A 22961-nucleotide genomic window follows, 5' to 3' on the forward strand; every position below is an offset into this window, starting at 1 on the left:
ATGAAACTTGTGACAGTGTGTTCTTTGGGCATGTTTTAAAATATGCTGCCTCGGTGTAAGTTCTCAGACTGAAAAATTGCAGGTTAGCAGAGGACTGCAAAGGAGGAATGTGAGCCAGTCTTGTTTGCTTTTGGCTTCTGTCCTTCCTGCCTCCTTTGTGATGTTTGCAGCGATGCCGTGCAGGAGCTGAGCTGCTTGTGCTGGCATTCATGGCTCTGCTCGTCCAGATCTCTTCCTCGTTCATTTTTTCTTGGTGGTGTATTTTGTGAGGAATTTTTTTTAAGCCAATTTTTTGTCTTCTCCTTGACCTTTACATCAGAAATAGCAGATTTTAAGTAGCTTTCTTTGAACAAACAACTCAATATTGAGTTCCCAGCACAAAGGCTGGGGTAAAAAGAGGCTACCACGATCCATGTATATCCATATACAAGAGAAGGAGAGAAAAAGAGAGACTGTAAATGGGAAGAGGTGATGATTTTACATCATTGGTGACAGTCAGGAAGCTGCCTCTTGAAAACTGGCTTGTATTTTGAGGTCTGCAAAAGGCAAAGATACTGAAAAAGAGAAGATAAAAAAAGAACCTTATGCTGCCTTGGAGTCTAGGGAATAAGCTCTATAGTGAGAAATTCAATGAGGAGGTGCATGGTTGTGGTACGCAAGACGTAACCTTTCCACTGGAGCCAGTGTGGAGTGGTTCTCCCAACAGTGTCACCTTTATGGGGACAGACGTTGCTTAAATTGCTCCTCTTCTGGGAGGCTAGCAGAAACCTCCCCGCAGCGGTGCCAAAACCACTGCCTACCCCAAGAGACAATCTTCTCTCCTTGTATGCTTTCATTTCCAGTCTGTATCTGCTTTGTTCCTTGTATTTGTTTTGCAAGGTGTTTGGGGAAAAGAACATGTTTTCAGACAGCACTTGGCACCTGCTGTTCCCTTGCCTTGCTCCCAAATCTGTCTCTGATCCTTCCAACAAGCTGTGTTGGCCTCATTGGATGTAGATCATCTGCCCCAACCTGCTTCCCTCCTGGGGAAGCTGAATACCTCCTTATTTTTCTGCGAGTCTTAATTTGGTCATTTCCAAATTGATTCATACTTTTTCCTGCCCATATTTTTAATTTGTTAAGGTCTGCTTTTGCTAATTATTTGTGCTAGAGAGAGACTCCTTCTACTTCAGTGGTATCCGCAAGTGTAATTTAACCTCTCTTCTAGCACATTAGTGGCATTAAATAAGACTAGTACTAGTGCCAAACCATTTGGCATCCTATTAGCCCTGTTATTCTCAGCTCAATTTGGTGTCATTTAACATTAACTTATGTTTAAAATCTCTCACCTATTTTTCTGTCTGTGTGACTGAATTTCTCCCAGAGCCAATTTCGATTATTTTTAAGAGACTTTAGGTGCTCAGAACCCTTGTCTTAAGTCCATTAAGTTTCTCTTGACTGCACTTCCCTTTCCCATGTTATTCTGTCTGTCTCCAGAAAGAGAAGGAGCCAAGCTTGTCATTGAGCTGTGTTATTTCTGAACTCTGCTTCTTGTCTGCAGTCTATCACATTTTACATGTCACGTTCAGTCCCTGCATTTCAGGGTAGATTTTTCCCTAGGAAATGAGAATAGTCCCATTTTCAGAAGTGGTCAGGTACTCAGCAGGTTCTATTGTGTCCACCCACCATTAGCTGAGCACAACTGAAAACTTGCTTCTGAAATATCCATGGCAATAATTTTTCTGTGTTTTATTACAACTTTTTTGTGTCTTATTACTTCTTTTATTCTGTGGTGGTTTGGAGCTATGCATACAGCAAATAATTTGCCAGGGTCAACGTTTATTTTAATCGATGATTCTTTTGCATCTCTGCAGTCTTTTGTCACTTTTCCAGTTGTCCTTGACTTTGGGGAAAAAAAATAATTATTATCTATGTTAATTAGCAAAAAATCCTTTCCAGCTCTAACAGGAGCCTATCATCAAGATAGGCTGATTTGCAGGCATTTGGGCTGTCCAACAATTCCCTTATCTGACCTTCACCAGCAATTATTTTTGCAAGGTCTTTTTTTTCTCCCTGCATGAGGTGCTCAAACTTATCCAAGTATTTTTTGTCTGGTTGTTCTCGCCTGGTGTTAATATTCTGGCAGCACCAGACAGACGTGGTCTTTTGCTGGGCACTATACTAACAGAGCACAAGAGACCAGAAACCCATGAAGGACTTTGAATAAATGTTGAGGCAGCGATGAAGAACAGACACAGACAGATGAAGTAGCTTGTCCAGGGCCCCTCTGGTCTTCCTGATACTGTGAGGGCTTGCCAGGTTCCTTTTGGTTCTTGAAAGAAGAAACTAAAGAAAGGTTATTAAATCTGTATAACTGTCTTGAACAAAAAACCACGGAAGTTCAATCCCTGATACGGAAAACTGTTGAAGATTCATAATTGCAATAAAACTGTCTGATTGAATTTGGATTTTCATTGTTTCAGTGCTGCAGTGAGCTCGGTGCTCCTTATTTTAGCAGCAAAATCCACTCCAGTGGATTGCCCAGTGAATTAGAAAGACCCGAAAGATGATACTTATTACACCTGAATGTGTGTTTCTCTTGGCAGTTTAGGCACTTTCATAATTTTCCTTCCCTGTTATGTTGGTGGTCAGCAATTTTCTGATTGTTGGTTTAAAGCTGACAGCTCAAAGAGAGCCTGAGATATTTGTGAAGTGTGATGGTCGGGAATGTGGTCATTTGTGTCATTTGCCTTCCCTTGGGCTGCCTTCCTCCCTCCCTCCCTTCCCATTTCTTCATCTCTGTGGATGAGCTCAGGTGGAGCTGGCTGCCTCTGGCTCTCTTTCTGCAGCTGGTTCACAGAGGTGAGGTTGGCTCCAGGCTGTCTTTCTTTCAAACCAGGGAAGTTTCACATCCCTAGCATATGATTTTGGCAACCAATCTGTGCTCCGCAGTCTGCTGGCGTAGGTGTGAGTATCCCACCCAGACACAGCTCTGCTCTGTGCTCTCTCCCCTCCAGCCAGCTGGTGCAAAGGGCCACCATCCCCTGGTCATGCCAAGTCTGACCCGTGCCCAGTGCTGTCTCTCGTCCTTCCACAGGGAAAGTCAGAGAAAGGGAAAGCCAGCCAAGAGCAGGCAGCTCTGTTTGCAGGACCTGCTCTTTGAGCATCTTACTGGAGCCAAAGCAAAAGATGGTGCAGCAGGACCTGGCCCGTGCCAACACCAGGGCCTTGCAGTGGCTGTTGCAGTGCATCTGTCACGTCATCCCTCTTCCCTTTCAGCTGCAGACTTGCATCAGCCCAGCTTGAAGGCGTTGGCTCCCTTCTTGGCTGGCCATAGGACTGTGGGTTTATCTCTTACCTGCGTCATCTCTTTTGCCTTATTAGCTGTGCAGCCGCCCTGTTAACAGCAGTTATAAAGACAGCAAGCAGAGGGCATCGGCTGACCCATGTGAGGACAAAACTTAGGGGCCCTGCCTGACAGTCGTGTTGGTAGGGACTGGGCTCTCCTGTGCTGCCACAGCCCTTGCTATGCGCCAGCCCCTCTGTGTGTCACAGAGGAAGGAACTGTCCCCAGAAGAATGAGGCAAGTGTGCTCGAGGTCACTGGATGGAGCTGAACACAGAACCGAGCTCTGCTGCAGTCAAGCTGTGTCTGGACTTATTGATCTTAAAGGTCTTTTCCAACCTAAACAATTCTGTGATTCTGTGGTGCTCTTGCTCCAGGTCCTTTTCTCCTATCAATGCCACTCAGAGCATCCTTCCAGCCTCACTGAGCATCCTCTGTCCTTTCATCAGAGGGAAGGGTAAATAGGAGCCCTTCTCTGGCTTCTCATTATTGCCAGCATTATTTTGTATAGCTCCATCAAGCTCCCCACACATTATCTCTTCTCTAATTTTAACAGACCTAATCTTTTTGATCTGTCCTTTCACAGGCACCTTCATCTGCTCTAATCATTTTTGCTTTCCTTCTCTAGAACTCTTCTCTCTGTGTCTTCTTGCTGGGCAGGCAGAGATGTAACCAGGGGATGCACTCACAGAGAGGTCACGCATTCACTTGGATATTGCCATTACACTAGTTTTAGAGCTATTCTATATGGTTTTTACCACAGTTTCCCATCACATGTTTTTATTGCAGGCTTACTTGATCATTCTCACAGCTGCACCCTCAGCAAAGTGGTCCATGAGTTGTTGATTATAGACTTTTGCCTGTGTCCTCTCTGGTCATTCAAGAGGCATCAGTTGCATCTCGGCCAGTGGCAAAGTCCTGCCTGGTTCTTCAAAGCACCTTTACCAGCCCCTTCTGCCACCTTTCTGCCACCTATAGTCTGAACTAACCCAAATAGTTGAGTGTTGCTGGTAGATCTTGACTCCCTCCTGGCCTCACCCTCACACTGCTGCTGCAGGCATCTTAGGATTTTCTCCCCCACCTTCTGGATGTTCAATAACCCTCAGATTCTCCTATTTCTTTGCATTTCTTTATTGCTTCTCAGGGAGATCCTGTGCCATCTCTCCCTCCGCATCCATTTTTGCAAGGCCAGAGGAGCACACAGGTCTCCATGGCCCTGCAGTGGACAGGGAGTGAAGCTGCTGTGCCTCCTTGGCATTGGAAACTCTGCCTCTGTAATCCCTTAAATAGCCCGAGCAATACCTGTTTGCACAAGTGCCATGCAGTGGATTTGGGGAATTTCTTCTGCCCTCCTCTGGAAAGCAGGCTGGAGCAAGTGAAGTGCTCCTGGCGCTTTGTGCTGCTCTGAGGCCATGCCACCTCTCTGCATCATGGTGGCCACCCACCAGTCCAGGACAGTCCTGGGGCTTCCTGCCACCCCACAGCAGCTGCCTGACCCTGTAGCCATGTGGGTAGTCAGATGAGAGAGCTGAACCAGCTGAAAGCTGACCCTGCAAGAAGCAGCTGTGAGTTTCACTCAGATTCATTAACTGAGCCAGGTCACTACTGTGGGACAAGTGAAGGGAGGGATGCTTGTGAGTGCTGAGCTGGATGAGAAGAGCCAGAGCCTCCCTCTTGGAAACAGCCTTGTGTTGATCAGCTAATGCTTTGACAGTCTTCACCTGCATGAAGGGGAGTCCCCAGTGCTCTGCAGCCTCTCTGTGCGGATCATGGGTCTAAGAATTTCTCCAGGCTTCTGCGTCCTGGCTTGGATTTGCAGTGGGGCCGGAGTGCCTGGTGCCTGGCACCACTTGGGAGTGCAGGTCCAGGGCCCCTGTAAATGGCACCTGGAATTTTCTTTTAGACTTATTTCAAAACAAAACAAAATGCAATAGGTAATTAAACTGCTGCAGTCTCCCTTTGAAGGCTGGGAGGAGCGTAATTCAAGGTAATGGTGTTTTTCTTTGCTTTTAAGCCAACTTTGCTCTGTAGCAGTCTGTCTGTGAGGTGCCCTCATGCCACAGGAATATAAAAAACCTGGCAGAAATGGGATGCTGAGACCACAGCACTGCAGAGTATGAGAGGGGCCCACGGGGCTGGACTGCGGCGTCTGCTTTGATGGTAGCTCCCAGCCTAAAACCCTCTGTCTGAAATGGTCAGTCATGCTGCTGTTGAGGCGCTGGCTTATGCTCCCAGTTGTACCGTGCACCCTTCGCTGGTTACACTGCAGCTGAGACAGCTTCTCACCACTGGGTAACTGTCCCTGAATGTGGCTGCTGGCAGAGTCAGACTCTGCTCACTAAACACCCTCACCCAAGCAGGACTCTCAGGACTGGGATTAGCATCAGTTTCAGATAGACAGAGGCAGATCAGTGGCTCTTGAGATGAGGACAGAGCCAGGGTCCTGCTGCCCCTGTTGCCTCTGATAGAGCTGGGCTAAGCTGTGTTCACTTCTGCCACTCAGGGACTCTCCACCAGCTCACTCTTCTCCTTCACTCTACTTGATTCTCATAAAGATCACTTCTCAGGTGGTCTGAACAGTGTCTGTCACACCACAGACCTCAAGACAGCCAGGGTTGTGATCAGGGGTCTCTTCTGGCCCAAGCAGCAGGAATTCTGTCTTTTCTTCCCCATTCTTGTGCTCGCTCTGCTGAGGATGTCCTCACAGGGATGCTGGGAGAAGCCACGGTCGGGTTTTATCAACGCTGTATATGACACTGTGGTATGGCCACTCTGCCCTCGGTTCGCACTAGCTTCACTGGATGCACTAGTGGAAGGGAAACATTGTCCCAGGAAGACAAAGTGAGAGCAGTGGATGCCTTGACAGGGGTCCTGTTAGCCTTGAAGCCTCAGTGGTTGTAGGATCGACCATCTGGATGCCACAGGCATAGCAGCACAGGCTAGCAGAAATCAAGTGGGAGTGTGCAGGGACGTTGCCCATATGTGTGGCTGTCCTGCTGTCACAGGTCCCGACCTTCTTCCATCTCAGCTGGCAGCACTGTGCCTGGAGAGTAGCTGATGCAAGCTCTGGCCCTGTGCTCTTGTGAGCTTCAGCACGGCTGTAGCATAAAACAGAGGCAAAGTCCAAGTGCAGGGGCTGTACTGCAGTTTCAGGATCAGCTGCTGCCTCCTCGGACCAGCAACTGGCTTCCCTTCCTTGCTGGAGCAGTCGACAGATGTCTCACGCTTTATGCTGAGATGAGCGTTGGTGGTGGTACTCCTGATGTCTGCTTTCACCCCAGCAAAGTTCTGGGTAGCACTGGGGGAAACTTGGGTGTCAGCAGAGTCACAGCCCACCACACAAACTTGGCAATGGTTAATCATAGCTTCTCACTGGAGTAAGAGTCTGGAGAATTAATGCCAGTCCTCTGAGGCTTCCTTAACCCAGTGACAGAATGAGATGGGCTGAACTGAAAGGATCATATTGACTTTCCATGTTATTATCTTAAATTTAGAAATTCTCCCCCCTCCCTCTTTTCTCCTCTTCTCCTTCAACATGGAGGTGAGTTATTTAAAGGAACGTCTCATTCTGCTTGCATTGCAGCATAAACAAACTAAGACTGTGTTTTGACAGAGCTGAACAGAAGCCTATGGTTAAGCAAAGATATGAATGAGCAGTTTCAAAGACGTGGCTTATCAGAAAAAAGGTGAATTGTAATATGGGAGTGAGGAGGAGTGACACTGAATGCCCTAGAAGCAAAGAGAAAGAGGACCTGGGATGAAGGGGGAAATGCCAGACCAGTGCTGTGTCTTGAACATGGCCGGGCTGTCAGGGAAGCTCCTGATTACAGCAAAGGCCCTGGCCACAAAATGAAAGCTCTCGGGAGCAGCAGGGGAGGAAAGAGAAGGAGAGGAGAGATGAAATCTAGCTGACTCAGGTCCTACAGTTTACAGAGCGTTGGAGACTGTGGTGAGACACTCGAGTTGAACCCTCCCTGCTGCACGCAGAGATCTGAGGTTTGGGGTTTCTGCAGATGGTTCCTGGCCTCCCAGATCAGTGGGAGGGATTGGGGCTGGAGGTCTTGATATTCTTTGGGGGCTGTTTTAACCAAGTTGGTCTGCGGATCTAGTTAATGGAGGAGACTGGGCAGATTAGTCTGAGTTGGGATCCTAATCAGGCTCCTTTAGGCTTCACAGCCAGGTCCTGACCTGGCTGTCAGCTTGAGTGCTTGGTGTCCAGCCACCAGCACTTGGCCCCTCTCCCTCATTTTTCTTGGTCCCTCCAGCTGCCATGTCCCTAGTTTTGTGGTGGGTTAGACTGAGTAGCTCCTCCCTGGTGGGAGAGGAAGGCATATTCCTAACAGGAAAGCCCCTAGGGCCTGCCAGGCTCACCCCATCCTGACTCTGCAGGTAGGAGACCAGATCCTGGAGGTGAACGGCAGGAGCTTCCTCAGCATCCCCCATGACGAGGCGGTGAAGCTGCTCAAGTCTTCCCGCCACCTCATCATGACGGTGAAGGACATCGGGAGGCTGCCCCATGCCCGCACCACTGTGGACGAGACCAGGTGGATAGCAAGCTCCCAGATCGGAGAGACCCTTGTCAACTCAGCAGGGTATGTGCTTGGTACACCCCGTACAAGCTTGCTGTGTAGGTCTGTCAACTCAGAGCTCCTTTAGGGTGCACACAGTCACCCAGGGTGGGTGTGGAGCCCCAGCACATAAAATGGCGGCAGCCTGATGCACTGCAATGTGCACGGGCAACCTGTTGATGGGAGCACCCCCGGTGCGCAGGTGTGTGGCCCCCATATCCAGTGCTTAGAAGACAGCATCTCTGACCTGTAAGATGGATCAGGTCTGAACAACATGCTGCTGCCCCTTCCGTGTTCTCTCACGTTAGAAGCTTTTAGCTTACAGGCACAGAGAGGAGAGTACACAACAGATCTTGTGCCAGGCCTCAGGTGATGAGTGATGGGCATATGGCACCGGGTGCTCACTGATCTTCTCCCTCCTCGCAGGGCAGTGGGAGACCGTGCTGCGGAGGCGACAGCCAGGGTAAGAGATATCAGGCCTTCCTGATGCCTTGTGAAAAAATCACCATTGTTGTCTCTTATTTTCCATGGGAGGGAGGGCTTTGTGCTCCTGATTATAAAAGGGATGCTAGTTTTATGAGGACTCTAGCCTTTCTCCTCCCCACCTCATGTTGTCAGCTGTGTTTCTCCAAACAGTGACATAATGTGTACCCCCTCTCCTGTGCTGCTGGTGAGTTAGTTCTGCAGCACATCTGGTGCCTCCTACCCTGGGAGCGATCACATTAATGGGCAAGGGGCAATGATCACACACAGGCAAGGACTGTGGGGACCTCCTCTACCCTGCAGAGGAGACCATGATGTCTTCCACATGGTGGCTGTCTCTGGGTCCTGACAGTTCCTGGGATCTTTCCCACCCCAAAGCAGAGCTGAGCCAGCCCTCTCCAGCACACCAGCCAGTGGCAGGGCTGCAGCAGTGGCAGGGACTTACCCAGTGCTGTGACTGGAGCTCTGTGCTAGCATGTCTTGTCCAAACACCTCTTTGCAAAGCACATTTCTTTTAAATGGAAATGAAGCAGCAAGGTTTCGCAGGTGGCTCTCACTGATAACAGCTTTGTGCTGTTAGCTGGCAAGACATGCTCCCCAGCCTCAACTCTTGTCAGTGTCTCTGGGATAGTCAGGGTCTTGTCTGGCTCCATATCCCTGCGCTGACTGTGCCAACGCTGCCTGGGAGGGGAACAGCAAGGACCTCCTCTTAGAAATCCCTCTCAAAGAAAGCCTTTCATCTGCAGCCAGACATGTCTCTCCCTGGGACTTCTTTGGTTGCCAGTGGCTCTTTCTTCACCAGGGTCTGCTTCAAGCTTGCAGCGGTGGCAGATCTGCCTTTTACACAAGATGGGAAGCTTGCCTCTCTCGTGTGGCCCCAGTTCCCCGAGGTCTGCCAGGAAAGAACACAGGCTGCTGTTAAATCAATAGTTGGTCAAGGGACAGCATCCATGCTTGCTGAACAGAGCTGGGAAGCCGTTTTGTTTATTCAACTGGTGCTGCATAAACTCATGGCTCTGGAGTTACCCAGACAAGTAGTGACACTAAGTGAGCAGCCGTGCTGGTGAATCCTTGGGGGTACCTGTCTCCAGTCATTCTTGGCATTCCCCTTCCAGTCCCCCTTTCCAGCTTTGCCACAGGTAGTTGGGTGAGAGCAGTGATCTGAAACGCAGGCAGCTTGGGCTGGTGGGCAGAGCCCAGAGCAAGAGGACAGTTCTCGGTCCTGCCTATGCTGCCCAGCTGTCTCAGCAGAGAGACAGCTGCCTTCCTTTCAGCAGCTGATTTCTTGGCACCCCAGGCCAAAGCCTATCTCCTGTCTTCTGCAGCCTGTGTTTTACCGGGGCCTGGCCGGCTCCCAGGTAACGCTGAGCAGCATGGTGAACCAGACCCGAGTCATGCTGGAGGAACAGGCACGGCACCTACTGAATGAACAGGAGCGGGCGACCATGGGGTATTACCTTGATGAGTATAAGGAAGGCAACATCTCCGTGGATGCTCTGGTCATGGCGCTCTTCGAGCTACTCAACACACATGCTAAGGTGAGGCCCACACCAGGATCCGGGCCAGTTTCTTGTACCCAGTGGACTGAGCAGAGCCATTGTCACAGTGTGGCTCGGTGCCTCCAAGGTTATCTGCTCAGGGTCAAGGGTGAGGGTATGAAAGCAAAATCCAGTTGTGGGATATTGTGGGGGATACAGGCTGGTGTTCAGTGGCAGAGGAGGTTCTGGTAAAGTTTAGGACCAAACCTCCTCGTGTGTTACCTGCCAGTACATCTCATTGCCATTGTTGAACAGTGTGGGAGGATGGGTCTTCACCTACCCAGGAATATGGTCGTGCTCCAACCTCTCTTTGGTTGTCTGTCTGCCTGGCCCAGTTCTCACTGCTTTCAGAGGTGCGGGGTGTGATCTCCCCGCAAGACCTCGACCGCTTCGACAGCCTGGTGCTGAAGAGAGAGATTGAGTCCATGAAGGCACGTCAGCCCTCGGGGCCCAGCATCGGCACCGACTCCTACTCTATGATGTCCTACAGCGACACCGTCTCTTCCTCCAGCAGCCACTTCACTGCCACAACTGTCAGCTCAGCGCGGGTAAGTCCCTCCTGGCTGTTCCTGTTTCTTTCAACACCTGCTCCTGGCAGGCCTACCACAAACTCATTTCCCTGGAGTGCTATAAAGGCATTTTACCCCGCAGGAAACCCTGTTCAGTCTGCTTCCCCGATGGATTCCCCCAAAGCTTTTTTTTCCCTTGCAGGCAGGGTGCAATAGTGTGATTTGTAGGAGCAATGAGGTGATACAGTGACACGTGCTTGGTATCTCTGTGCCCCCGAGACTGAGATGCTATTGTCCTCTGCATGGGGGCTGGGCCTGGTGCTAAGTGTCACTTCGTCCCCAGCAAGGGAGGAACTCTGCCTCCCTTCCAGGACCTCCACTGTGCAGCGTCAGCTGCATCCACACAGAAATCTCTGCGACTTGTCACTGCCACACCATGCCTGCCGCTATTCACCAGCTATGGCTGTCGCTTTTAAATCACGTCCTTAAAGACACTAGCTGCCTGCTCCCTGTCCCAGCGGGGACTGCAGCAGCCAGGCCAGCTGCATCCTGTCCCAGCCCCTGCCCACTCTCCAGCATTAAGCGGCAGCGCTCCCACGTCGCTCTGCCAAGCCTTCATTGCAGGCACCATCTAATTAAGTTATCGTAATCACCTCAGAGTGTGCAGGCACACAGCCCCCAAATTAATTTCCTAGCCATAAAATGCCTTTCATCATAAATGCATTAGCAACCTTGGAAATTAAAACCTTCATGAAAAGAGCGGATGACAATGGGCTTTCTGCTAGTTCAACAGCAAGCAAACCAGCCCACAGCCAGGACCTGTGGGATTGTGCTGTGAAGGGCCCAGGCAACACAGCCAGCAGGGGGGAGAGGCGGGGGGCTTTCCTGGGACTGTGCCTGCCTACGCAGTTTGGTCCTGCCTATGCAGTTTGGTCCAGCTTCCCAAGAGGCCTCAGAGAGTTTCAGAGTATGAGCTGTGTTTTTGTCCTGTTGACTTCACAAATACCCATAGGAAAGCCATCTGCTCTGTTCAGGATGGATTACGGTGAGATCCTTTCTGGATCAGGATAAACAAAGTGAGTTTTGCTCTGCTCTCTGAAGGCCTGCTGGGAACATCTTTCCAAAGTATCAGAGGGCTCACACAGGTCTGCCAGGACTTGGGGGCTAAGCGTGACACCCTGTTCCCATGCTATCTCCGTGCCTGGGGCTGTACCACTTGCTTTGGGTGCACTGTGCTCTCCATCCTGCTGCATGACACCATGTGCCAAGCGTGGCTGCTTGGCCTGGTGTGTGAGCGATGGCCCAGCCCCAGCTGGCACACAAGCCCTGAGGCTGGGGAGGGAGGCCGGGGTGCTGTTCTGGCACAGAGAAGAGAGTGGGCACCACTGTTTTAAGAGCTTCCTTCAAGAACATGTGTCCGTTGGTCACACTGCAGGTCCTCCCTGGCAGCGTGGCACCTCTTTCCATGGGCGTAAGAACATACACCCCTCTGAGCTCTGCCTCGGGTGTTGGGAGCACTAATACTTGAGATGGTTGTCACCACTGCTTGCTGAAACAACTGCCAAGCCAAGAGCAGCAGCTCGTGTGGATGGGCGCTTATCTTGGCTAGCAGGAGAGAGAGAAGAGGGGCAGGGCTCCAAATAGTTTCCTCTGCCCTCTTCTGCCCTAAGCCGCTGCTGCTGTTGCCCTCCCCAGCACCTCTCGCAGGAGGGGCTCATTTCAGCCTTCACATTCAGTGCTGGATGCAGCTGGATGTGGATTCTGCAGGGTGGGTTTGGGGGGAGGAGGGATGCATTGTGCTGGGATTTGCTTGTCTCACTCATTTGTTCTGCATCCTCCCTGATGTTATGTTTTCGCTTTTATGCTTGTTTTAATCTGCTTTTCCCCTCGCACGTCCCCAGGAGCGGCTCTTGTGGCTAATAGACCTGATGGAGGTAGGGGCTGTCAGCGAGACGGGGAGCTCGAGTACTGCGGTTGCCATAGTAGATGGGTTGAGAGTGCGTGTGAATGTGCGTCGGGCGGGAGGCGGGGTACAGGCCGTCCAGGGGCCAGCATGCGGCTCAGCCACGTGAACAGCCGCCTCGTTTCACCAGTCTCTGCCTTTTCTTCCTGTGGCTCTGCTGAGCCATTCCAGAGTTCCTTTCCCCAGCTCAGCAGCACGGCTGCAGGCCTTGGTGCTGCAGTGCAGAAAAGACTCAGCCTGGAACCAAACCCAGCTGGTACCAGTGTCCTGCTTGCACTAAAGCCCCGAGTGCCAGTGACAGCTCAGGGCTGGGGTTTTAGAAGGACCAGCAGCCTTGAAGCCCGATGGACCCCATACTGCCCTTCCTGCCTTGTTGCTTGCTCTACCTGCTGCTGTGCTGTCTTGCTGGATGGGCACCCTGACTAAATACCAGTAGGCTGGTCACATCCCATCATGCATCCTTAGGGATGGGGGAGAACTTTCCTTACGGGCTTTGCGTCTGCAAAAATCTGTGCTCCAGCGCAGGAGGGGTCAGTGTAGTCGCGTTGTGCATGTTCAGCCTTGGAGAAATCCTCACACAGACTTTAGAAAGGCTAGACATGGATGTGGGGAGAGCCTCAGAAATCCCATTGTTATGACAGAGCTCTAGGTTGGGAGGAAGCTGAGAAGAGCTGCAGGCTTGTCCCTGGCAGCGCAGCTCTGTGGTGTGGAGTCCATTCCCTCCTCCTTGTCTGGGAGGAAATCACGGGCATCAGTGGGTTAAGCACACACAGCAAGTGGTGGAGCTGAGAGCTGCTAGTACTGCTTTGGGAGAGAGGACTTCTGGTAGCTGTGAACCCAGCCCAAAAGCCACATCCCTCTGGGAATGGCACTGATCTGGAAGAGGATAGCTGTACTGTTCCCAGACTGAGTTTATCGCAGGCACCCTGACCTGTTGGATGCGTATTTCTTTGGCTTCATGACCAAAGGCAGTGACGCTAGACCAGGACCCCTGTCCCATCAGTTCTCCAGGGGTCAGCCAAAAATAACCAGTGTGAGGCTGATCAGCACCTGCCATGCGAAAAGTGATTCCGTTATGGGAAGCTTGAAGGATACTCAGAGATGAGACAAAGCCGTGTTTGATGGTGCTACCCACAGATAATGTGTGTCTGCCAATCTAAGTGTCACTATCACCTCCTGTAAATCTTGGATCTCAAGGTGAGTCCTGCAAAGCAGAGGTTAATTGTAGACTGCAATAATTGGATGCAACTTGTCTGATCAGAGCAAGATGAATTTCTAATTGCTTACAAGCGAGGCAGTCCAGCATTTCCTTTGTCCCTGCCTCCTGCCCCAGCCCTCATTGTTAGGATTAAGGAACTGAAATCCCCATTGATTTAGTTTTTCTTCTCCACTGCCTCCTAGCAAAGAGGCTGTCATCCAAAGGTGCCTTATTCTCCCAGGGCCTGATTCAACAGGCGCTGACTTGCTCCCACCTCCCTGAAGCTTGCAGGATTGGGCCCAGTGCAGCGACCCAGTTGAGTTGCTAGCCCGCCTGTCTTTGGTCTCTGTTTCACAAGAAGTATAAGTAAGGAGAAGATGGCACTGAGCTGTTCCTCTCTCTGGAAAGTGAATCTCAAGCACAAGAGCCCACAGGCTCTGTGGCAGCTGACAGATGATCTCTGTGTCCCCAGAGGGAGAGCAGAATGAGAGCAGAGAAACGGGACATCTTCCTCACCTATGTCCTCCATTACAGAGCTGCTCCAGCTTCCAGCTGTCCTCTGACCTCCTCCAGGACAGGCACAGACATTTCATATGGAGGGTTCCCATGTGCTTGGCATGATCCTTTCAGGCGATGAGGATAGAGACAGAGTGAAGTCACCATGTGGGTCATTGAATCACCCTCAGAGCCTCCGAAGTCAGAGAGGTCTGTGCTCAGGCTGGGGCAGAGCCAGGGGCTCTGGGGCTCCTCCAGCCTTGTGGGTGCATTCTGGGGTGGGAGAGGGAAGGGGAGAGGAGGAAAGCTGGGTTTATTCTCAGACTGGTGCCATCGTTCAAAATTTAAACCCTGCGGGACTCGGGCTGAGTAGCTTTGCAAAGCTCTCATTAGCAGTAACTGGAAAATAAGGGACTCATTTGGAGCTGTGAGGTTAATTAAAGGTTGGGTTGTATTCCCCAGGGAGGTGGCAGTTTCTCCACCACTTAATCTGCAAATGGAAACTGGCTGCTTGTCTGAAAGATGCTCTCCAGCTCCATCGCTCCAGCCGTGGACCCCATGCAGGATAGGAAGGACAAAAGTTTTCCAGCTGTACCTTGCAGAGGGGCTGGAAGGGCCTTGCCTGGCCTCCAGTTTCTATAAATAACTAGAAAATAGATGGAGCAAAGGAGCAGAGAGTCAGTAGGAGGTAGCAGCCTCCTCAATAAATACTCATTTTTCAGAGCAGTGGCACGTGGCTTCGATGGGTCTTTCAAGGGAAATCCAGGAAAGCACAGTCTTAAAATAGCCAATTGCTGAAAGCAAATGTGCTCAGCTTAAAAGCCATTACATTTTATAGCCCAGAGCAATTTCTATTTAATTGCTTTTGCCCCAAAAGTACTAAGCTGGGGAAAGGCAAATCTCCTGCTTGCACACTTCAGCAGAAAAAAGTGCCCTGAAGAAGATGAGCAGTATTAGTATCCCTGGCTGTTCAGGGAGAGCAGAGCCGGGGCAGCAGGATTAGGGCCATCTCTCTGGGCTGGCGGGGAGGTCACAGGGTGCAGCTGGCCTCTGTTTGCCAGAAGGATTCATGTCTGAGTGCAGACTGGTCCTAGCTATCTGGCTGGGACTGGGACACGACATGTGGTGTGCTCTGGGTTGGGCTTGATGTCATGGTGATGGGCACAGAGTTCAGTGGCAGGACTGGGGGAAATGGCACTGGCAGATTTTAGCGGGGCATCAGGCAGACTCTCCTCTTTTTAGCAGCTATGTGACTATGACTATTTGATGGCAGTCTGCTCCTGGTCGTATTGCAATGATCTGGTCCTCATGCATTTGCCAAGAGCTCAGTGAACCCCTGGAGGCACGTTGAGGCTGGCAGAGGCAGGGCTGGAGAGGGAAGGGTTAGGGACACAGCTGAGATCCTCTCAAATGCGGCCAGGCTGGTGCTGAAATGCCACCATCTCCACCTTGGCTCCTTTCCTTGTGCATGCAGCCATTTGGCTGGATTAAAGGCTCTGGGCAGCATCTGGAGGGGAGCTGGAGCAGGGGGAAGGTGATACTCGGGCAGCTTTCTGCAGAACAGCTTTCTCATTAGAGGAAACGACTGCAAAAGGAGGGAGCTCTGTGGTGAGTACACTGGTGCAGTTTGGTGCAGTTTACCCAGTGCTGCCTTTTGTCCAGCTGAGCATTTCTGCTCCTTGGTGTCATGCAGGGACACGACGGCACTCGAGCTTTTGAACCCATTGGTACTTCAATTAAATCTGAAGACCTATTGCTAAGGCATGCACAGCACAGAGAAGTTCATGATCATTTTAATCAATATGAAGGCAGGTCGCTTTTGAAATAGCCCTACCTGTGTCTTCCTCCAGCCTCAGACATACAGTATCCCCCCATCCTTCATGCCAGCGCTTGGATTTGCATGGTCCTGTGGTGTGTCAGGACTAGCTGAAGCCTGATCTTTCTGTTGTTGCTGCCATGTGTTTCAGCCAAATCTGTCTTCTGCCCTAGCTTGGCCGCATGGTCAGTAACTCAAGAAGGGGTAGGGGATGTTTCTTTTTCAACAGCCACCTGCCTTTACATGAATTAATTGATGAAGAAATCAACCTTCATCAGAGGAAGGAGTTATTTCCCAAGCTAATACTTTACCTGTCACTCTAAACGAGCCATTTCTTTTAGTTCTCGTTTTCCAGGATTCCTTCTGAAGCCACAGAGATAAAAGCACTTTCCATCAATGTTTTTGCTGCTTCTCTAATGCTTTTAATTGTCTCCCATGTCTATTTTGGGACACTAACATCTTACAGGCACAGCAGCAGCCTCCAGCAGATGGGGGAAATGCAGATGCACACCAGCATTTCAACTAATCAGTTGTTTACCCTGCAATAAATAACACACAGTTAAACACAAACTGTACCCTGCCCATTCCAGCACAAATGAACAAACATCCCTGTGAACGTGACAGAAACAAAGTACACTGTTTCTGAGCAGCAGCAGCACCTCTCCAGATCAGGAGTTACTGTGGGAAGGGGTTGCTGAGTCTGATTTTGCTCTTACAGGGCCTTGTAGGGGAACCAGACGGAGCTGGGGCTGTGCACCACTGGCAGAGCATCCCCCAGGAGAGTACCTGGTGCCTGCCTGGGGCAAAGCCAGCAGCAGAACCATGGCTCTGGGCTAGACTCAGGACCAGCTGGGTTCAGGCCCGTCCAGTGCCAGGCCAGGCATGGCTTGCCAGGGCAGAGCTCCACACCCAGCCTCCACTGCACACCCCCAGTTCTGCCATCCCTGCTGTTAGCCAGGGTGCCTGTTTGCTCTGCTTGACTGTATCCGTGTCCTCTCCTTGGGTCCATCCCAATTGACAGCTCCCCCTGCGCAGACAGACTGACAGATTCCCAAAGCCCTTCTTGATTTCTGGAGCTGTGATGTGTTCAGAGCTGTGTTGTGACATTTTCTAATGACATTTTGACTCATAAAGGGAAGGCAGTGGCAGTGGCTTCTATTTGCATCTGAGACCAACTGCTCTGGTTTGCAAGAAGGGGAAGTTTTAAACTTTTTCATTGCCCTTCTCCCAGAAAAGATCCAAGTGTTGAACCTGCAACCCTCAGAGCTGGTTCCTCCCTCCCTCCAAGTTAAACAGCAGGAAGTGAGATTTGAGTTAAGAGGAGCATGCTCCTCTGCTACAGAGGAAATTGCCCTGGTAGGTCAGGTTCACAGCATGCTTTGAGCATGCTTCTTGGCTTGGGAGAGTCGGTTTCCCAAGTTGCTTTGCTCACACGTGAGAGTCTCTAGGGAACTTCCCAGGAAACCAAAACCTTTGGGTGAAAGACTGGCCTTGCGGGGGGTGGGGGGCAATGCTCTGTATCACTCTGCATGTTCCCTGTCATGCTGGTACTGTGGTGGTTGCTCCTTGCTGCTGTGACCTGGTTTTCTCTCCTTCTTTGCCCTATCAGAACACGTCAGAATTGGAGGAAGGTGGAGACAGCCACCAAAGTAGTGTCAACACCCTGCCGGACATCTCCCTGGTAAGACACTGGACCATGCTGCTGCGCCTTGGTGGGGAGCTGGAGGCAAAGTGATGATACCAAGTTTTGCCTCAACTTCCGTAGCTCTTTGCTACATCACCTGCCCATGCAGTCACTGAAGCGAATTAATCGGACCAGCTGGGAAGAAGGATTCTGGCTGTCTGAATAGGAGTAACATCTGTGCAAACCAGAGCAAAAGTTGGGTAGTTTATCCTCTAATTGTCCTCATTTGTGAGTCATATTCTTATTGCCAGTAAGGTCAGAAAGGCGTTTCTATGAAAATCGGCTTGTCTTGCCATGGTCACTGTGAGAAGGCAGATGCAGGTGACTGTGAGCCTGGGGAAGTTCTCGCAGCTGGGCATGGTGTCTAAAGGCTTCTGTTCTTGGTCTGGCAGGATGATATTTCCTCCTTCCCAGATGAACCACCCAACTTCAAGCCTCCGCCTCCTCCTTCAGCCCCTCAGATGCTGGACCCCTCTGCTGCCCAGCACAGGAACCCAGGGAAAGACAAGCCCAAGCGCCCTTCCTCTGAGTCGTCTCAGTCAGGCCTTTTCTTCGTGGCCCCCCGAAACCCCAGTCCCCCTCCTGGCCACCCCGAGAAGGACACGGTCAGCATAACCTCCACTGCTACCACATCCACCGAGGAGTCTGCCCCGAGCGCTATCTATGCTACCATTTCCCCGGCCCTGCACAGCTCCAGGAGGCAAATGGATGCCCAGCTCTCCTTGGTCAGCCAACACCCCATCGGTCCCTTCCCCAGGGTCCAGTCCCCAACGAGGCTGAAGAGCCCACCCCCAGATGGCCCTGCAGCCGGTGGGCTTCAGAGCCCCCCTTCCCCGTCCCCTCCTCCTCCCCCACCCCACCCGGCACCCCCTCCACCGGACAAGGGCAGCCCGCAGGCCTTGGCCAACCAGCATTTCATCATGGTGGAGGTGCACCAACCCAACAGCGAGCCCGATGTCAACGAAGTGAGGCCCTTGCCCCAGGCCAGAGGTGGGTGTCACGTTATCAGCCGTGGGGTGAAAAAAACCCTCTCTGGGGTGTTCCGAGAGAGAGAAACGGGCAAAGAGACAGATCTCAAGGGCAGGAACCGGAGGAATTGGAAGAGGGCTGCAGGTCCCTGCCTGAGCAGCAGGCTTGGTTGCAGGGCTTCCCCCTTCCAGGTGGGGATGTGGGCTGGCAGCGCCTGCCAGGGAGGGGCTGCAAGGGCAAATGTTGTGATTTCGGTTCAAACTCCAGGTCAGTAGGGTAGGGTAAAAGCCACAGAGCGTGCATTCGTGTGGCGACGTTTGGTAGCTGTGTGTTGGCTTGCTTTTTTTCCGAGGTGAATTTTCAATTGCAGAAAACAGTTTGACAGCATCATGGCAAAAAAAGTGAAAATCCAGGAAACGCATAAAGCCCTCCACAGTGTTATCAGCAGTAGCGGTGTTAATCTCTGAGACAGGGCAGCCAGCTCCCCATCGGCATTCAGCATGCTCTTAAAAGCTTCCCTGGGTTTCCAGTGCAATTCAGGCTGACCTTTGCTTAAAGACCAAGCTCTGTTAGGCAGTTGATTGCGACTTCTCTCTTGTGTGGTCTTTGCTGTATTAGTTAATAAAATCTGCTTCAAGTGGAGTTTTAAAAGAAAAAAAGAAATTCTGGGATTTTCACATTAACTTCAGATTGGGGGAAAAAAGAATTTTGATGGTGGCCACACAGAGCTTGGGGGTCAGATTTATCCTGAGCATATCCCGGGAAAAAGGAGTGGAAGCAAGGGAGGAGCGTGCTGGGCTCCACAGGTCCCTCGGCAAATGGCTCTGGTCCAGCGGGAGTGGGAAGGGTGGTCCTGGAGCCCTGAGGGTGCCCAGGAGGGTGGGCTCTGCTTTCGGCTGAGACCCACTGGGACTGGGGGTACCCACAGCATCCCCGAGCCCCTGTGAGCCCCCTTCGAAATCCCCTGTTTGCGTCCAGGCTCCGTGGGACCCCGTGTGAGTGGCATTGTCGCCCTCCTGTGGCACCGTCCTCCCACTGCAATTAGTTCATTAATCTCAGGGTAATGAGTGAGGGGCTGGAGGGCCTGCCTCTGACACTGAACGGAGGCCGGATCCTGCCCGAGGGGTGTCAGCAGTGTGACCCCAAGTCCCAGAGCCGATTTCCTGGAGCTTCAGCCCTCTGCAGGTACTGTCATACCCTTGATCCTGACACTCACTTCCGGGGCAGAGTCTCGATCTGCACTCAGAGTCTTCATCCTTGAAGTGGAGAAGGCTCCTGCCTGGTAGCTCTTTGCTCAGGTCTGTCCCATCTCCTCCCAGACCCTGGTGTTGAGCATGGGCTGGCTCAAACTGGCCTCCAGCAGGATCCCTGAACTTGTTGCCCTCTTCCTCCATCCCAGTTCGGGATCTGGGTTGGAAGCTGGACCTGGGTTTGAGGCCACTTGTTCCTGTGCACAGCTCTGCTCTTCAGCGGGGGTCCACCTGGGAAACCCCCTCTGAAGTCCAGGTCTAAATCCCAGGGAACCTGCCCAGCCCTGGGAGCGGGTGAGATGTCCTCCCTCTGCTACGTGGCCCTGTGGGTGCTTGGCTGGCCGCAGAGCTGTGCTGCCTGACCTCTAACAGCCCTCATCTTTCCCCAGCCTCCACGCTCTCCCAGCTGTCGGACAGCGGGCAGACCCTCAGCGAGGACAGCGGGGTGGACATCGGGGAGGTCGAGATGAGCGGCAAGGACAAGAACCGGCAGCTGGTCCCTGGGAAAAGCCGAAGCCTCAAGGAGGCCATGAGGAGCGAGGGGGCGGCAGAAGGGGCTGCCAAGCCGGTGAGGCTGGGTGCCCAGGGGCCTCGGGCTGCTGCCATTCGTGGGAGGTGGGCATCTGGGGCTGCCAAGGGGCAGTGCTGCTTTCTGCTGCCTCGTCCGGCCATCTGCCGGTTCTGCTCCCTCTGCCTGTGGGCAGCAACCCCTCTTTTGTGCTTTGATGGGTCATTGATCCTCTTGTTTGATAAGCTGAGTGAGCTCGCTGGTGGGCTGAGCTGTGGGGAGGGGAGCCAGGAGCAGCTGAGAGGGGCACTGTAGGACTGATTCACTCCATCCTGGGTAAATCCGGTCCCTCCCAGCTCCAGCAAGCAGCTACTTGGGACATGGCAGAGTTCCTGGCTCTGAGGGGACGTCCACAGGACAGTGTCCCATAAGTAAAGTCACCTGTCACCTGGAAGAGAAGATGGCATCAGGTATCAGAAGTAAATTGGAGGGTTTCTGGTGGTGGCAAAGTTGAGCGGCTTAGGCAGGCAGTCGGAGAGCTGCTCTGCTCCTCCCCAAGCCCTTCCAGACCTGCACACGGTTGCGATCTTGGATGTCAGGAGTCAGAGAGCAACCGCAGGCAGCGTGTCTGTCCCTTTCACATGGAAGCCTGCCATGGGGCCCCAGCTGAGGGAACGGGACAGGCAAATGGTGCCTGGCCTCCCTCAGCAGCGCTGCCCTCTCTCCCTGCAGCCAGGGCTCCTGGAGCCCACGTCGTGTCTGATCCGAGTGTCCAAGAGCGCACCGACCTTGGGGATCGCCATCGAGGGTGGAGCAAACACGCGGCAGCCGCTGCCCCGCATCGTCACCATCCAGGTAGGGCAGGCTGAGAATGGGAAGAACTTGATGCACATCCCATCCCTCTCCTCCCTGGACAGACTCAGGAAAGCCCTTCAGCCATGGCCAGAGCGCAGTGACAGCGCTGCCCCAGGGGGGATTTTGGAGGTGTGCTTTCCCCCTCCTATAGCCCTGCATCTCCCCAGACATCAGAGGCATCATTCTGCTGGGAGGGTGTTGCCGAGGATTCCTTTTGTGTCCCGTGGATGATCCCATACTATAAGGCACGTCCTGGGAGCCAAGGATTCGCTGCAGACATTTTAGAGGGGGTCTGGGCAGCCCTGAAAGCTTGGCTGGTGTCTCCAGATGTCTGGAAACTCCTTTTCTGCTCTGATAGAGAATTGGGGAGGGGGAATGGTGGATGATAGCTGGGGAACTGAGCCCTTGGGAGCTGTCTCCCCACACCGTTTTCCTCTGCTGTTTACTTGGGGCAAAATTCAAATTATTTACAGCAAAAGAAAAGCAGAGCTGACTGCGCCTTGGTTATTCTTGGCTATCCCAGCTGGCGCTGTGCTCCAGGAGCAAGCAGGATCAAAGCCAAATTCATCCCCTCTTTCTGAAATGTGAAATGTTTAATTTCCATCATGTTCACCCTGACCTGGCAAACACCAGGTCAGGGTGAACATGATGGAAATTAAATACTTCCTATTTTTCCCAAACCACCTGTATTTCATCCCTGGGTTGAGCCGGGAGGTGGCGGGAGCATGAGCTGACCACCTTTCTCCTGCAGCGTGGGGGCTCAGCACACAACTGCGGGAAGCTGAAGGTGGGCCACGTCATTTTGGAGGTGAATGGCACGGGGCTACGAGGCAAAGAGCATCGGGAAGCTGCCCGTATCATCGCTGAAGCCTTTAAGCTGAAGGAAAAGGACTACATTGATTTCTTGGTCACAGAATTCAACGTTGCCCTTTAGGAACCCGAATGGGTTTTGGAAGCGTGGCTTGGGACAGGGAGCACCTGAACGGGGATGAAAGGCAGCGCTGAGATGTGAAGGCAGCATCCCACCACGCAGAGCCCTCGCCTGCTGCGCCACCCCGCACGCACAGACACCCCCAGCTTGTCCCCAAATGTCCCCTCACCCACCGCAGGCTCTCACTGCCTTGGTAGGGCAGGCTGAGAACGGGCAGAAATCAGTGCACATCCCTTAAAGTCTCCATACCTGTCCTCTCGGAGGGGGGGGGGGCTGCCCTTCGGGAACACCCTCTCCCCCTTGGCGAGGCTGGGGAACAGGGCAGGAAGGATGGCAGAGGTCTGGCTGTCCCCACTGTCATCTGAGTGCCAGCCGCAGAGCAAGTTGGGCCTGTGGCTCAGGCTGGTGGGTTTTTCGGGTAGTCATTGCTCCCTCGGGTGCTCTCCGGGCTACGGGTGGGGATGCAAAGAGAGCAACTGGAGGCCTTGTACATTGCTGGCAACATTGTCCTATTTATATATACAGAGCTTGTGCTTTTAATTTTTCAATAAATCTATCGGGTTAGAAAAAGGCCAGCTCTGTGGGGGCTTCTTTGGGGCCGGAACATGGGGGATAGGAAGGTAAGGGGCAGGGGTGCCAACGGGGCACCTGGCACTGGCAGGGCAGGTCGGAGTGTGGTGGTGATGGGTGTAATGGCTGGGCAAAACGGCCCCATCCCTGGGGGACGGGATGCTCCATCCCCTGCCAGGGCCATCCCCATTTCCATCCCGTCCCTTGCCAGGGCCATCCCCATCCCATCCCCTGCCATCCCCATCCCATCCCATCCCGTCCCCTGCCAGGGCCATCCCCATTCCCGTCCCATTCCCGTTC

The 22961-nt window shown here is 52.4% G+C and overlaps 2 protein-coding genes across 2 annotated transcripts in view; both read left to right on the forward strand.

The window, feature by feature from the left end:
* DFNB31 (deafness, autosomal recessive 31) overlaps positions 1-22961 on the forward strand; it is an 86829-nt gene that overhangs the window by 61612 nt on the left and 2256 nt on the right. Inside the window, exons 4-12 of the mRNA XM_010571138.1 lie at positions 7714-7916; positions 8319-8355; positions 9701-9913; positions 10249-10461; positions 17504-17575; positions 17971-18568; positions 20187-20365; positions 21038-21160; positions 21912-22117. Of these exons, the coding sequence (XP_010569440.1) occupies positions 7714-7916; positions 8319-8355; positions 9701-9913; positions 10249-10461; positions 17504-17575; positions 17971-18568; positions 20187-20365; positions 21038-21160; positions 21912-22094 (1821 nt within the window). The 3' untranslated portion in view covers positions 22095-22117. The remainder of the gene's footprint in view (positions 1-7713; positions 7917-8318; positions 8356-9700; positions 9914-10248; positions 10462-17503; positions 17576-17970; positions 18569-20186; positions 20366-21037; positions 21161-21911; positions 22118-22961) is intronic.
* Positions 22697-22961, forward strand: part of AKNA (AT-hook transcription factor) — a 14571-nt gene continuing 14306 nt past the window's right edge. Inside the window, exon 1 of the mRNA XM_010571139.1 lies at positions 22697-22711. Within this exon, the coding sequence (XP_010569441.1) occupies positions 22697-22711 (15 nt within the window). The remainder of the gene's footprint in view (positions 22712-22961) is intronic.

The sequence above is a fragment of the Haliaeetus leucocephalus genome, unplaced genomic scaffold (genome assembly GCF_000737465.1).
Source record: "Haliaeetus leucocephalus isolate CR32 unplaced genomic scaffold, Haliaeetus_leucocephalus-4.0 Scaffold306, whole genome shotgun sequence".
NCBI lineage: Eukaryota > Metazoa > Chordata > Aves > Accipitriformes > Accipitridae > Haliaeetus > Haliaeetus leucocephalus.